Here is a 15,157-nt window from a genome sequence, read left to right as displayed (position 1 = left end):
GCTCGTCCCCGGGCGGAATGAGAGAGACCGTGTTGACCACTGACACGGTGTGAGCCCAGTCCCACAGGTTATTACCTCCAGGCCACACAGGTCGCACGCCACACCGCAACACATGGGCCGTCACACAGACACACACACAGACACACACACAAGGACTCACACACAGACACGCACGCCAGACTGCAACACATTGACCATCACACGGGGACACACACACACACACACACACACACACACACACACACACACACACACACACACAGGCACTCACACACAGAGACACACACGCAAGACCACAACACATGGGCCGTCACACGGACACACACAAACACACACACACACACAGACACGCATGCAAGACCACAGCACATGGACCGTCACACAGACACACACAAAAACACACAGGCACTCACACACAGACACGCACACAAGCTCAGGCAAACAGGCAGATGCATGTATGCACACACACACACACACACACACACACACACACACACACACACATACATGCATGAACATATGCACATACACAAACACACACACATTGTCACACTTGTCACAGATACAACACTGCCATCTAGTGGTGCATTTATATACTATTTATCATACATCTGCTTGGGAGCGTGTACACAAAGCTTATCCCTTTCTCCCTGTGTGTGTGTGTGTGTGTGTGTGTGTGTGTGTGTGTGTGTGTGTGTGTGTGTGTGTGTGTGTGTGTGTGTGTGTGTGTGTGTTAGAGAGAGAGAGATTCATAGAGAGAGAGAGAGAGAGAGAGACACACACACACACACACACACACACACACACACACACACACACACACACACACACACACACACACACACACACACACACACACACACACACAATGTTTTTGGTTTTTGTGTTAAATCATCATAGTTTTCTACGTTTGTTTATTAGAGACATATTGTGATAGTTTGTGCGAAAACAGCGCATTATAACTCTGGACTTAAATGAATAGGAGTTGTGTTCAAAGACACGCACACGCCCATCCAATTATTTTGATCAATAGTGTGATACTAGGAGACAAAGGGGGAGGGAGTGAGGCAGGGCGAGGGAGGCATGAGAGAGAGTAAAGTTTAGACAGCTCTCTCACATTCCAATGGCTCATTCCACACTCCCACTCGGTCCCACACGCACTGGAGCAGCCCTAGACCTGTCTGTGGGTCCCACTACTCCTCTGACAGCAAACACTTGTTGGAATCCAGGACTTATTGATGCGACGAGACAGCAGGGCGAACACAAGGTAAGGTTAAACCAAGCGTAAAGCAAGAGCCTCCCCTGCTAGACTTCAAACCACTTGTTTATCTAGGTCTACTGTTTGATTTGATAATTTATGGATAGTCTTTTTTTTTTTGTTGAAATTGACACTGAAAAGGTTAACCACTTCGTGGTGAAATAATGATAGTCTACGCTGAGTTGATTTGTTAATGATGTTTTTGTGAACCATCGCACTCTTCAACGACGCAGCAGCACTAATGAGACGCACTGATAAGGGTGGGCTATGACGTCATTTGCGTTACGCAAACAAATTATGTATTAATTAAAAAACGACATTGACGTACGATGAACTGATTTACCATGGCGGAACATAATTAGGTGGAATCCTTCTACATGAGTCACTGTTTACATCTGGTGAAGACCATATTATAAGCCTCGATGTTTTAACTGCTGCTATCCCACTTTCAAATGAATATATTAAATATATTTAATATTTGAATATATTAAATTAAATTAAATAATAAAAAAAAAAGCTTTATTGACATAAGAAACAAACGTAAACATTGCCAAAGCTGGTGAACAATAAGGAGGCCAAAGAATAACATGTTGGATACATCTCTGTCATGGTGTGTGTAACTGAGACTGGACGGAGGAATGTGAGGCGGAGTCTGCGTAAAGAATGTCAGTGTGTTCTTCCACATTCCAAGCTTCACCTGCCTGGACTCTCCGCTATCAGAGAGGAGCCGCTGCTGGTTTCTATTGGCCTTTAAACGCTCACTCGACTGGCCTCCTGCCAAGAGGAGGAGTTTCAGTTTCAACTGAAACTCTTTTGTGCGGTGTTGTGTACTTTTTTGTTAATCGCAAATCTCTGCCCTCTGGCAATGAGATGCGCTGCGTATTATTCAAATCGCGTCGCTGCGGTTTGGACGGAGTGCCTTTTGTTTTGGTGTGAATCACAGCTCTGTGTTTTGTTTGGATTTAAACGTGTGTGCGCACACAGACACACACACACACACACACACACACACACACACACACACACACACACACACACACACACACACACACACACACACACACACACACACACACACACTGTGTGTGTATATGAATCAGTTTGTCGTGTCTTGACAACATGTCACCAGAGAACTGGTCCTACTGGTTTGTGACGCCACTGCCAGTCAAGATAAGGGCACATCTCCATTACTCGCTCAGGAAGTGCAGAAACAGCCTGAGGACGCAGGGTAGGAGCGCAGTGTAGAGTAGATGTGAGGAGAGGGGGTACTAAGTACTGGCCCTCAGACATAGTGGTTGATAATGTTCTCATCTTGGGTGGAAATCGTCTCCGCTGTTCAGCTTCAGGCTTGTAACAGCCGTTGATTGTTAGTGTTATATATCACATGGAGGCTTCCTTGTGCAATCCCTTGTTTTTTCAACTTGTTCGAAAATGTGTGCAGGCTTACAGATCTAGACTGGGTCAAACTGGGTATGGACACCTTGATGGTGCGATGTTTAAACCCTGTGTTGATGTGTTGCATGTATGTAACTCTAGGCAGGTCAATGCTGAGGCATCTTCTCTCTCATGATGAACCAAAGGAGACATCTTGAATGATTTTGGTTTTGTCTCTGATGAATAAAGCTCTGGAAGTAAAGCAGAAGCTTAACAACAACGAGAGAACCTCACTGCATCAGCACATGAATGTGTTGCTAATTGCTAATCACAGGATTACCTGGATCAACCTTGTAATGATTCTCTATTGTTCCTCCACAGTTTCTGTCCAGGTTACCTGATGGAGCCATGCTCTTCTGAATAGGTGTGGTGATGGAGCTGAAGGTGTGGGTGGATGGTGTGGTCAGGGTGGTCTGTGGCCTATCGTACAACACTTCCTGCCAGGATGTGGTCATTGCTCTCGCTCAGGCCATTGGTAAGTATGCCCAACATGTTGACATCTTATCTGGAGTCCTCAAGAGTTTACATTGGTTTTATTGAGACAGTTTCAGCTTACGGTATAGGGATGGACAGAAGATACCCTAAACACACAGATCTTAACCACACCAAATGTTTGACTTGACCACATCTAACCGTAGGTGTTTCAGATCCAATACCTAAACACAACCATCTCTTACCCGATACTAAAACTGCACAATCTCAAACCTCGCACCTCATGACCTCCCCTAACCCTTAACACAACCATTCAGGATTAAGGAAAATCTGAAACTGAAAACTGAAAAGCTTGATGTGCACAAAATGCATTTGCTTAAGGCATTTACGTTTACATTACATTTAGGGCATTGAGCAGACGCTTTTATCCAAAGCGACTTACGATAAGTACATTTGCCAGAAGAAAGAGAATATATGTATGGTACACTGTTGGTACAGTAAAGATGTTCATAGAACCAAGTGCCAAGTACTAACAATCGCCAGGTCAACCCATCCCTGTATACAACAAAGATAGCTAGGATAAGGCGTCACAAGGACATCACAAAACCAATCCGAACATACAGTATGTCTTCTAAAGCCTCTCCCATTGGAGGAACTGATTCCTAACCCGTCACTGTGTGGTTTCCCTACAGGCCAGACGGGACGTTACATCCTCATCCTGAAGCTGCGAGGCACGGAGAGGCAGCTCATCGCCACTGACTGCCCGCTGCAGGCAGTGGCTCAGCTCGGCCAGCAGGCCACCGAGGTCCAGTTCATCCTGCGACGGACCGGCCACGCCCTCAGCGACGCCCCCCATGGGTCCAAAACAGAGAGACGGCTGCTTCTGCCGAGGCACCCGGAGCCTCCGGACCTCAGCCACAGCCTTCCCCAGAAGGCCTTGTCCTTCCACCTGGGTCCCTCCACGTTCCCACGGAGGAAGAGGACCCGGGCGTACTCGCCGTCGCCCAGAGCCTCTCCGGAGCCCAGGGCCTCGCCGGTGATGTTCCAGGAACCCGTCCACCCTGTTAAGATGAGTCAGTCCCACCGTCCCTCCAAAGAGGAGGCCTTCAGGCAGATCCTGAAGCAGCAGGAGTGGCTGTATGACCTGGAGATGCAGCTTCAGGGTCTGAAGTTTGAGCTGCGTGAGAGCGAGAGGAGCTCAGGTCCCTCGCCTGCCCCGACTCCCAGCCTGGAGGAGGAGCTGGAGGAGCTGGAGGAGCTGGAGATGAGGACCAGGCAGAACGAGGCGGAGCTCATGCATGCTAGACACTGGGAGGAGCAGCTCCAGGCGGAGTTGGACCTTGAAGAAGGTTTGTGTTTTGCTGAAAGCAGGATTTATTTTCAACTACTTGAGGCTAAAAAGTGTATAGACATATTTAATTTAATTTTAAATGATTTCACTCTTGTCTGTTTTATGTCCATACACATGGCACATACAGAGCATTACATAGAGGATTGGGTACAATTCTGTCAGGCTGTGTGTAAATATTTTCTAAATCTCGGAATGTAATTATTCTGTATTAATTGCGTTTACTCGTTCTCTCCAGATATGCACAGACGCCTGGACACCATCTCCTCCTCCATCGATGACCACATCTACCGGCTCCAGGACCTGCAGGCCCACACGGCCCAGCTGGGGCAGGAGCTGCAGCTGGAACAGAGCTCCGTCCCGCAGCCAGACGGCCGCAACCTGCACTCCCTGAAACAGGAGCTCCAGAGCCGCCTGCAGGAAGGGAACGAACTCGCTGCACTACTGTCGGAGAAGGAGAAGGATCTGCAAGCTGTGACAGTAATGCTGGAGGTGTATGTTCATTCTGACACTATACTTGACTGACATGTAGTAGATCATTTCGGTGTGTTACAAACTATGTATTGCAGGCCCACCACACCATTGGATATTCATTATTTCCATGTGGCTAATTGATAAATAAATCAATCAATAAATAATCAATCAATGTTGAAATTGAAACTCAAAACCATTTTCATTTAGAGCATTTAGCAGATGCTTATATCCAAAGCGACTTACAACAACAACAAGTACATTTGTCAGAAGAAAGAGAAACACTCAACAAGCACCATCGTGACTAAGCTCCCCTGCCCGTTGTCTCTTTAGGACAGAAGCCAGCTGATGGAGGAGTGCAACAAGGACCTGAGACAGCTTAAGCTGCAGCAGTTCATCCAGCAGGCTGGCGTGACTGCAGCCCCCCCCGACCCAGACCAGTGGGAGAACCCCTATCCCCCGGACCCCTCGGCCCAGTGGGACAACCCCTACCCCCCGGACCCCTCGGCCCAGTGGGACAACCCCTACCCCCTGGACCCCTCGGCCCAGTGGGACAACCCCTATCCCGTGGACCCTTCAGACCGTTACCTCGCCAACGCAGGCATCATGGAGGACGACCTGAACGAAGCTGTCAGCGTGTGCTGAGGCGTTCGGTTGACGAGCATGCACACTATGAACTCAATAATAAATGGCTTCGGTCCATGGGGATTAAATCGATGGATGTATTTTGAGGTGTGTGTGTGTGTGTGTGTGTGTGTGTGTGTGTGTGTGTGTGTGTGTGTGTGTGTGTGTGTGTGTGTGTGTGTGTGTGTGTGTGTGTGTGTGTGTGTGTGTGTGTGTGTGTGTGTGTGTGTGTGTGTGTGTGTGTGTGTGTGTGTGTGGTAACACACACACACCATTCTTGGCCCCATTCTTCAGAGCTGTGAACACCAGTTGTGAACTTGTGTATGTGTTCAGAAAATTCAATATACCATATGAAGGATTTATATATTCAGTGTTAACGTTTAACATGTTTATTATTTGATACAAACCATTTTGTTTAAATAAAAAAGTGAACCAACTGGCTGTGATTGGAGATTGATTGTGTATCACTTGTAGAAAGAGCCAATAGTCGCTCACTTTGGACTTCGGTCTGTGCCTCAAGCACGTATCGTCCAATCGTGCGCTAGAACATCCAGAGGAGTCCAACCAATGAGACTGCAGCGTTTACAAAACAAGGAAGTAGTTCCAACCAGCACAACAATGCACGCCGCCGTGGAACAATAGACGCGTAAAAGGTAATACTATCACATAGTATGCATGAGATTCTGCATTTACTTGACAACGGGGTTGTCTCATAATGTCACGCTTACGTACCTTCTACCTACCCAGAGAGGCCACAACATGTGTAACCGGAATTACTGCTCTCGTTTGTAATAAGACAGTTCCTCTCGGGACCAGCAGGGGTCGCTGTTGGGCCCCTTGTATGTAGGTCACGGGTAGTGGACTCAACTAATCCAGATAACTCGCATTGACTGTAAACACCTGCCATACCAACCAAATATGAATGTCCGGGTCCCATGTGGAAAGCTCTGTGAAAAGGGTCAAAGGTCAATCATAAGTTCAGTCTACTACCGACCTGTACCGCGGTACCTAACATGAGCAGACCTGTAATCAGTATTATGAACGACACCTGTGTTGGCCGTAGTAAAACAAAGCCAGATGTTTGTTGTGTTTTTCCAGTCTGAAGCATGGCTGAAGTGAGCTCACCCGGACCAGCGGCAGGGGATTTGAACCCTGCACCCAACACGTGCCCGGTCTGCCTGAGCCCCTTCAGCGGACAGAGTGTGGCCACGCTAGAGGACTGCCAGCACGCATTCTGCCTGGCGTGTATTCTAGAATGGTCCAAGGTACGAATATTAATTTAATTGTGTCTTCTGGTAATAAAGGTGTCCACTTCAAAAAATATGCATTGGGCATTGTGTTTCCTCACCATTTTGATTGTCTTGACCATTTGACTGTTGTATACTGTAATCCTCTCACTCCTTATCTGTGAGGACTCTTGTACATAAAGTCTTGTATTGAAATTTCTGCAAATAAATCATGCATAAAAATAAAAAAAAACGAATTACAGGGGTAGTAATGACAATATTTTTGATATTCTGTTTTAATTCAGATTGCAAACTCCTGCCCAGTGGATCGTATCAGCTTTGACGTCATCCATCAGAGATCATGTCTTGGAGGAGAAATTCAAAAGGAGGTCAGAGAGGAGTCACCTTTTTGGATGCAACTGGACTCGATACTCAAACACACATCTCTTTTAAAATAAAATTACCCTTTATTCCCGCACTGCTAACTCCTGCTCTCCGATCCAGATACGGGTGCAGAGACGAAGGCCTGACGATGACGATGACGATGGTGATGTGGCAGAGAGGGTGGCTGTGAACTGTGAGGCGTGCGGACGGAGTGACCGTAGCCACCTTCTACTAGTGTGCACACGCTGTGATTCAGGGTAGGGCGGTCATCTGTGCGTTCGGTGTGGGCCAGGCATTACTGTATTATTTTCCTACTTGTTTTAATTGAATAAGATGAATACAATAAAATGATGAATACAATGAAAATAGTACTTTGTATTTTTATTGTATTGTATCTTATCCTGTGTTTTCCACTGCTGTAACAAAGGAATGTCTCCTCCGGGGGATTCATTTAGCTGTCTGTCTGTCTGTCTGTCTGTCTGTCTGTCTGTCTGTCTGTCTGTCGTTTTCCACGGTCCTCTTCATCGTAGCTTTCTAACCTGAAAGCTACGATGACCTCAACCGATGTCTATTTCCCTGTTCCATGGCGGCTCTCCTCCCAGGTACCACGTTAACTGCCTGACCCCTCACGTGTCCAGCCCCCCCGGAGCGGTGTGGAGCTGTCCAGACTGTGCAGCCCTCAGCCCCCCCCACTCAGGTGGAGTCCCAGTCTTTTCAAACGTAAAAGAGGACAGTGTTTTCCTAGCCAACCAAAACTTGTCCCAAATTTTTTAACTTTTAAATTGCAAAGAATCAAATTACGATACGTCAGGTTTAGTGTTGACCCTACAACAATGAAGGAACGACCATAACAACATGGTCCACATGTGTATGTCCTGGCACTTAAAAATAGTTAGTTAGTCTTATCCTAGCTATCTTTGTTGTATACGGGGAACGGGTTAACCTAGTGATTGTTAGTGCTTCGCACTTGGACGTGAACATCCTTACTGTACCGACAGCGATATACAGTATATATTGTTGTTTCTCTTTCTTCTGACGAATGTACTTATTGTAAGTTGCTTTGGATAAAAGAGTCTGCTTAATGTAACGTCCGTCCGGCTGTACAGAGGACGAGCAGGTGAGCGACGAGGAGCTGACAGAGCTGCTGGTGGAGGCGGAGGGCGGCCTGCTCACCCCCAGCCGCCTCCGTCCCTCCACCCTGAGGCAGCCGGGCCGCTCCTCTCCGCCACGCATCCGTCACAGCCAGAGGATCCAGAATGCATCTGGGGCCGACGCCAGGCCAGCACCGCTGCCCTGCCTGGTCAGTACAGCGCTCTAAAGATAGGATGTGGTGAATACTGTTAGTCTATGTTTTCATTTCGATGACACTGGCAATAGTGTCTCTCTGTCTTTGCTGTTTTTATGATGATGACCATAATATGTAATTCCCATTATTTTCAGCATGTACCAAAATACCTGATGAGAGCAACACGACCTGCTGAGCCCGAGACCAGTGCTGCACCTAATAATGGGCAGGAAGAAGACCGCATGTCAAGCGGTGCACAACAGAGTTAACTGTGCCGGCGGCCTGCCTTTCAAGTTGTAATGCTTAAATTGTCCAGAAGGGGGCAGCGTGACGCCCTGATGTGACGAGGGACCTCGAACCATTCCCGCGGCTTTGTAGAGCCGCAGTTTGGTCAATGGATCCATTTCACGGTTGCAGAAACAACCTTTTTTGTGACACTTTCACTAACTAGACTGCTGCTTTTGCTCTACATTTGTAAGTGCGAATATTTATAATTTTCTCTGCTCTTTTTGGAAGTTTTTATTTTAATTTGATGAACCTGTCCACACCAATACAAACTTTACACACAATCCTTTTGTCTTTGCATTTCATGGTCGATAAAAGAATACGAGTCTTTTTGCTCTCTCTTTAACAGAGCAGCACCCAGGAACAGTCTAGTGACTCAGTCAGGGACTAAAGTGGGGCTAAATTATTAATATGAACGTAAGTTATGTTATTAGTTATTATGATGCAATTATTAATATTGAATCAAATCATGTCTAATAGAGGGAGGCCTCACAGCCTCCTGTGGTTCGTGGGAACAGTGGGAATATACAATTTGAAGTTTGTGTTTGTGATGCTAGGCCTACTGCATATATAGGCTATATAAAAGTAGGACCTATATTTTGCAGCTAAAACATGGCACCCAAAATAGAATCATTTCCTAATCAGACTTTGCTGAAGAAAACTTTCTTGGATTTGTTTGGGTTAGAGTGATTTGCTGCTTTGACAACCGTAACATTTCACATTTTCATAATTTACCGTAATACATTTTAGAAGAGCAAAACAATCTGCTGAGCCTGTAGGTGGAAAGGTGGCAGGCGGCCTGTCAAACGGTACACAACCAAGGTAAAGCTATACCACTGGCCAGCCTTTCGAGTTGTAATGTCACCATTATCCAGAGGGGGGCAGCATAAGGCCTCGTCGTGACCATAGAATCTCATAACATTTAAACCTGATTTACTGAATGGAAGCATCTTCACGTTTGGGGACACAGACGTTTTTCTGAAACTTTCATGAACTATACTGCTATTGCAAACTACATTTGAAGATGTAAATAGCCCATTTTTTATTCACCAGACCAAACTAATCCCCCTAAAAAGGTCTGGATGAGTCTGCTTTTAACCAGTTTTGTGCCTTGGTCAAGGGCTCTGGTACAATTATTAATTTTAACGTCTTAGTCGTTTGTGATGATTAATATTCAGCAACGTCTTGGCTAAGAGAAGTAAACCACTCAGCCTGGTACTTTGAAGTGATCGTCTCCTCTATTGCAGCCACACATGACTTCCAACTACTGGAGGTTAAAATGTGTATCACCCAAGAATGGGTACAATTATGTTAGGATGTGTGATTGTAATTGCTTTGGCGAGGAATAGGCTGCATGGATAATAACACTATCCTTGAGCCATATATTCAGCATGTTACATATATATTGATGCAGGTCTTTTTATTGGTGCTGAAACGTATGTTGCCCAGCAATATAATAAATTCCATTTAGTCATTAATCATAAATTTTTTTCTGTACACATGATGGACTGATCAGACTGATCACTGATCAGTTTATATTAATGCATGCCTTTATAACGAAGAACAAACAGGCCTATTTATCATTATTTTATACTTTTTTCAGATTTTTTACTTTCAGTATAAGAAGCCTTGATCGTATTTACCAGAGAATCCTGCAGGGCAAATTAATTTAATGACAGAGACGCAGCGTCAGTGGTTGAAAGGGTCCTCCGGATTATTACAACGTGCGTACTTTGAATGAGCCAATTGGCTTCCAGGACGGCTCTATTGGAATGGAAATGAGGTGCTGCCAGCGTTGCATGTGTGTGCGTGCGTGTGTGTGTGTGTGTGTGTGTGTGTGTGTGTGTGTGTGTGTGTGTGTGTGTGTGTGTGTGCGTGTGTGCGTGTGTGTGTGTGTGTGCGTGTGTGTGTGTGTGTGTGTGTGTGTGTGTGTTGGGGGCGGGGGGGGGGTGTTGCATGGGAACGCCGCAGGACACGCGCCTGGCTCGCGTCCTGGGTCTGTCCAACGGCCGGTGTTGGGAAGCTCCTCAGAAGCGTGCGACGCGCAGAGAAAAGAGGGGAGGAGAAATCACTTATAAAAGAAACCACCGCGCACCGTTTGACGTGTTGTTGTCCTGGAGTTTCGGGGTGCGTGCGTCTACTTTTATAATCGCTTGTATTTCTTCCTTGGAGAGAAATGGAGACCATGTCGTCGCCTGCGAGTCACGAGCATTTTTCCCAGTATACGCTCCTAATGATATCAGGGGGTCAAACTTTACTACCTGCCTCGGGAGAAGAAAGGTGTGCGATCAAAGTGGAACCACGGCAAACTGATCCCGAGGTGCTGAATAGACAGCGCCCCGTGTCACCCCAACTTTTACGCTGCGTAAAAAGAACCCATTTGGAAAGAGCGGATTTCGATTTCCCCCACAAGCAACAATTTGTCGCGTCCGTGGCGCGCAGGAACGAGCGAGAGAGGAACCGCGTGCGACAGGTCAACGCCGGCTTCCAGACCCTGCGCCAGCACGTGCCCAACGGAGCCACCAACGGGAAGCTCAGCAAGGTGGAGACGCTCCGGTCCGCCGTGGAGTATATCCGAGCTCTGCAGCAACTTTTGCACTCAGGCCAGTCCATTTCGGCGGCGTTTGATAACTTGGAGGTGGCCTCCTCGCCCTCCGTCTCCAGCGGGCTCTCGGCGGGACCCGAGTCGCCCCACTCCACCTGCTCCTCCGCCTCGGAGGATGGGACCGGCTATGGGACTTTACGCACGGAGGAACCGGAGCTCCTAGACTTCAGCGCATGGTTGCACAGGTACACTGAGTTCTAGAATAACTGAGAGGACAGAAGACGTACAACTTAGAACTACATTAACTATCTGCTCTTGTAAATCCGTCCTGCCTCCTAAATCCTATCTCCTATCTCCTATATCCTGTATCCTAACCATCCGGTGTTGTTTGGTTTACAGATTCTAAATCGATTCAACTCAACCCCACATTCAGAGTTTGCCTTCTCCAATACGTGGATGGACTTGCAACCAAGAAGAATCCACATGCTGGAAACCAACATGCCTCACGTATTCTGTTTGATACCCTTGTCTATGTAAATATGTAAATACATGAATGCTTTATTTTTTTATATTCAGATATTTTTTTACTTGTTTTATAGATCCTATTTTTCCGAATGTAAATCATAATAAAGAAAACCTTTGATATACAACTGTTTCTCCATTTACTTTGTTAAAGTAATTTTCTATTGTATATCACCTCAATAAACAGGTGGTTCAGTTCTTGAGGTTCTGAGTATAGACCAACAGCAGGTTAGGCCTGTGTATGTTAGTGTGAGACTAGTAACTTGTGTGTAGTGTATGTGTCCATGTGTCCTATGTGTGTTAGTGTGAGAGAAGTTGTAGTGCATGTGTCAATGTGTGCCTGTTTGTGTATATGTTAGTGTGTGTCCATGCATGCCTGTGTGTTAGTGTGAAATCAGTTAGTGTGTGTAGTGTGTGTCCATGCGTGCCTGTGTGTGTTAACAACATTTGCCCGGTGAAAGGGTCCAGCATACTTCTCTTGTCTGCCTTCCTGAGTCAGTTGGATAGATTTATTTGCATACGCTATTGTGCGTTGCAGGTTCGGCCCCACTGCAGTCCTCCTTCAACATGTCTCCTCTCTACCTCTTCTGTCGTGAGGCCCGGTGCGTCGCTGGGCGGCCTCTCTTCACTGAACCTCTTTTGTGTACAGCAAGCCCCTCATTCATCTCCTACCACCGGCCCCCAACACTTCTCATTGGTCAGCCTCATTACCTTGATATGGAGGCACGCTTTGGAGTGGCGTGGCTAAACATTGAGCTATTTTGTTTCTGGCAAAGGTACGATTCTATAGGGCTACAATGGTAGATTGTTGTTGAAGGTTTGATTAATACCATGCTAAATGGGCTCACTGAACTTGAAACCCTGAAATATCTTTAAAGTTCCCGTTTATGGTGTTAAAATATGTTTCTTAGGTTGCTCAAGAAACTATAGGAGAGAAACCCAAGTATGATTGAATTCTGTCAAATAACGCACTACCAGCTGTCTGTTACAGATAGAATGTGTCCTACATATCTTAATACACATTTGTTTGGAGATTAATATAACCTTGTACCAGGCACCAAAAGCATTCAAACTCTAATCAAAACACAATTCTTGGTGCATCTCGTATGCCTCTCGAGATATGTGACTCTAACTGAATTTAATAAACTAGGCCAACTTTTACAACACTGCTCAAACAGTGGATATCTACATGTGATATACAGTGCATTTATATCTACAGTGTAGCTCTAAATGCTAACACAGTGGAGCTCTACAGGCTAGCACAGTGTCGCTCTACATGCTAACACAGTAGAGTTCTGCAGGCTAACACAGTGGAGCTCTACTGGCTAATACTGTGGAGCTCTACATGTTAATACAGTGTAGCTCTACAGGCTAACACAGTGGATGCCCACATGCTACATGGAGCTCTGCATGCTAACACAGTAGAGTTCTGCATGCTAACACAGTGGACTAACACAATGGAGCTCTACAGGCTAACACAATGGAGCTCTACAGGCTAATACAGTTGAGCTCTACAGGCTAAGAGAGTGGGCTTACACTATAGAGCTCTACATGCTAAGAGAGTGGGCTTATACTATAGAGCTCTACATGCTAAAGAGCCTGTCTGTCTCTACAGTGGGTTCCCCTGTGTACCGTGTTGAAGGGTATACAGTCGAACAAGTCGCTTTCTTGCTGGCTGTAACCACAGAAACCAGCCTGTTGAACATATGTCGTGTGCCACTTTTTATTACCGGGATGAACTGCGCCTGTCCGCGTAGCTGTCGCTATTCAAATCCCGGCTTACCTCCCATTGAAACCTAATGGGGACGCAGGCGTTTCGTCGTCAAGTCATCTGGTTCACCTTTTCATATGGAAAGCAAACGACACAATGCACACGCAATGGCCGACTGTCCAAGGCCAGGTCAGGCCCGGCGAGAAGATCTGTTAATCGAGAGGGATCCTCTCGTTAGACACATCCAACCCCGGCCACTCCGGCCCCCTCCCCCCCCTCCTCTCCCGGACCCCCAGACCTTGTTCCTCCCTCTCCCTCGGCATTCTCACTTTACAAGCATGCAGGGGCCCTGTTAGCCGGCCGTATGGAGGCTGTCCTCCCTGCTTTGTGCCTGCGTGCCCGGGGCCGCCCCGTGGACCCATCGTCATTGTACCCCCCCATTGATGGCTGGCCGGCCGTATGGAGGCACCCCTGGGTGTCAGAGGTGACAAAGGACTGGAGTGGGAGTTTGTTTCTGCTCAAGCAGAAGTGGTGTGTGCCTCTGTGTGCGTGTGTGTGTGAGGGATGGGTGTGTGTGTGTGTGTGTGTGTTTGTGTGTGTATGGGTGTGTGTGTGTGTGTGTGTGATGTGTATGTATGTGGGGGTGTGTGTGTGTGCGTGCGTGTGTATGTGTATGTGTGTGTAAAGAGGGTGCCTCTCAACTGTCTCTCTGTGCGTATGTGTGTGTGTGTGTGTGTGTGTGTGTGTGTGTGTGTGCCTGCATGTGTGTGTGTGTGTGTGTGTGTGTGTGTAAAGGGGGTGCCTCTCAACAGTGGAGAGCAGGCGTCCAGAGAAAGGCTACGGGGTCGTTAATGATTATTGCGCTCAGTAACTCAGCGTCTTGGGACCCTGGGTCTTGTTCCCAGCAGTACCGCCTGTGTTTCCCGGCTCTGCGCTGAGGTTGGGATTCGGTGAGCATGTGGCTCAGGAGGTAGAGTGGGTTGGCTGGTAACCGGAAGGTTGCTAGTTCAATCCCCGGCCCCCGAGTGTTGTGGTGTCTCTAAGCAGGACACCACCTCACCCTGACTGCTCCTGACGAGCTGGCTGTCATGTTGCGTGGTTGACACCACCGTGAATGTGTGCATGTGTGCATGAATGGGTGAATGTTGAGCAATATTGTAAAGCGATTTGAGTGGCCACTGGTTAGAAAAGCCCTCTATAAATGCAGTTCATTCACCGTTATGTTTCTGAATAATGAGTGACTCACGACCTGTTTGCAGGGTAACCGCGTGGGTAACCGTGCCAACACATGGCTCTGAGTGCAGGAGCGGTTTGGGGATGTGATTATTACAACTCATTTGTCATTACAACCCATTACTCTCATGCTCGCTCTGGGGCATCAAGTTCTTTGTGGGGGCCTCCGGGCGGCCTGCTCCGTCCGGGAGCCGGCCCCGGGGCAGGGCCCAGCTGGGGCAGCATTGTCTGGGCTGTGGGCGCCACGCCGGGACCCACGCGGGGAGGAGCCGTGTCAGCTCTGATAGCTTTGTTTGAAGCTGCAGGGCATCTTGTTGAGGGAGTTCTCTGTGTTTGTTTGATTAATAGATGATTCTGTTGGTTGGGATGGCGGTTTTTTTTTACCTTTTGTGTATAACA

The 15,157-nt window shown here is 47.2% G+C and overlaps 1 protein-coding gene and 1 pseudogene across 2 annotated transcripts; both read left to right on the top strand.

The window, feature by feature from the left end:
• The first annotated feature begins 1,144 nt into the window (after positions 1–1,144).
• LOC311371114 (ras association domain-containing protein 7-like) lies at positions 1,145–5,803 on the top strand. The gene is made up of 5 exons (XM_084489343.1): positions 1,145–1,267; positions 3,014–3,167; positions 3,817–4,473; positions 4,711–4,964; positions 5,277–5,803. The coding sequence occupies exons 2-5, from the start codon at positions 3,065–3,067 to the stop codon at positions 5,586–5,588; spliced, it is 1,326 nt and encodes a 441-aa protein (XP_084345469.1). The 5' UTR covers positions 1,145–1,267; positions 3,014–3,064; the 3' UTR covers positions 5,589–5,803.
• A 369-nt stretch (positions 5,804–6,172) lies between these two features.
• Positions 6,173–8,990, top strand: LOC311371113 (PHD and RING finger domain-containing protein 1-like; annotated as a pseudogene). The gene is made up of 7 exons (XR_014684223.1): positions 6,173–6,220; positions 6,666–6,832; positions 7,099–7,182; positions 7,298–7,434; positions 7,780–7,874; positions 8,284–8,477; positions 8,618–8,990. The product of XR_014684223.1 is annotated as a PHD and RING finger domain-containing protein 1-like (transcript).
• Positions 8,991–15,157: the final 6,167 nt, after the last annotated feature.

This window comes from Micromesistius poutassou, assembly GCF_964030765.1.
Source record: "Micromesistius poutassou genome assembly, contig: SCAFFOLD_4308, whole genome shotgun sequence".
NCBI lineage: Eukaryota > Metazoa > Chordata > Actinopteri > Gadiformes > Gadidae > Micromesistius > Micromesistius poutassou.
Note: the sequence above shows the minus strand (reverse complement) of the source record. Positions and strands in the feature narration are given on the sequence as shown.

Coding starts and splice junctions, on each gene's coding strand:
- LOC311371114 (XM_084489343.1), top strand. CDS start 3,065: ATGGAGCTGAAGGTGTGGGTGGATGGTGTGGTCAGGGTGGTCTGTGGC. Junction 3,168..3,816: donor TGCTCTCGCTCAGGCCATTG/GTAAGTATGCCC, acceptor GTTTCCCTACAG/GCCAGACGGGACGTTACATC. Junction 4,965..5,276: donor CTGTGACAGTAATGCTGGAG/GTGTATGTTCAT, acceptor TTGTCTCTTTAG/GACAGAAGCCAGCTGATGGA.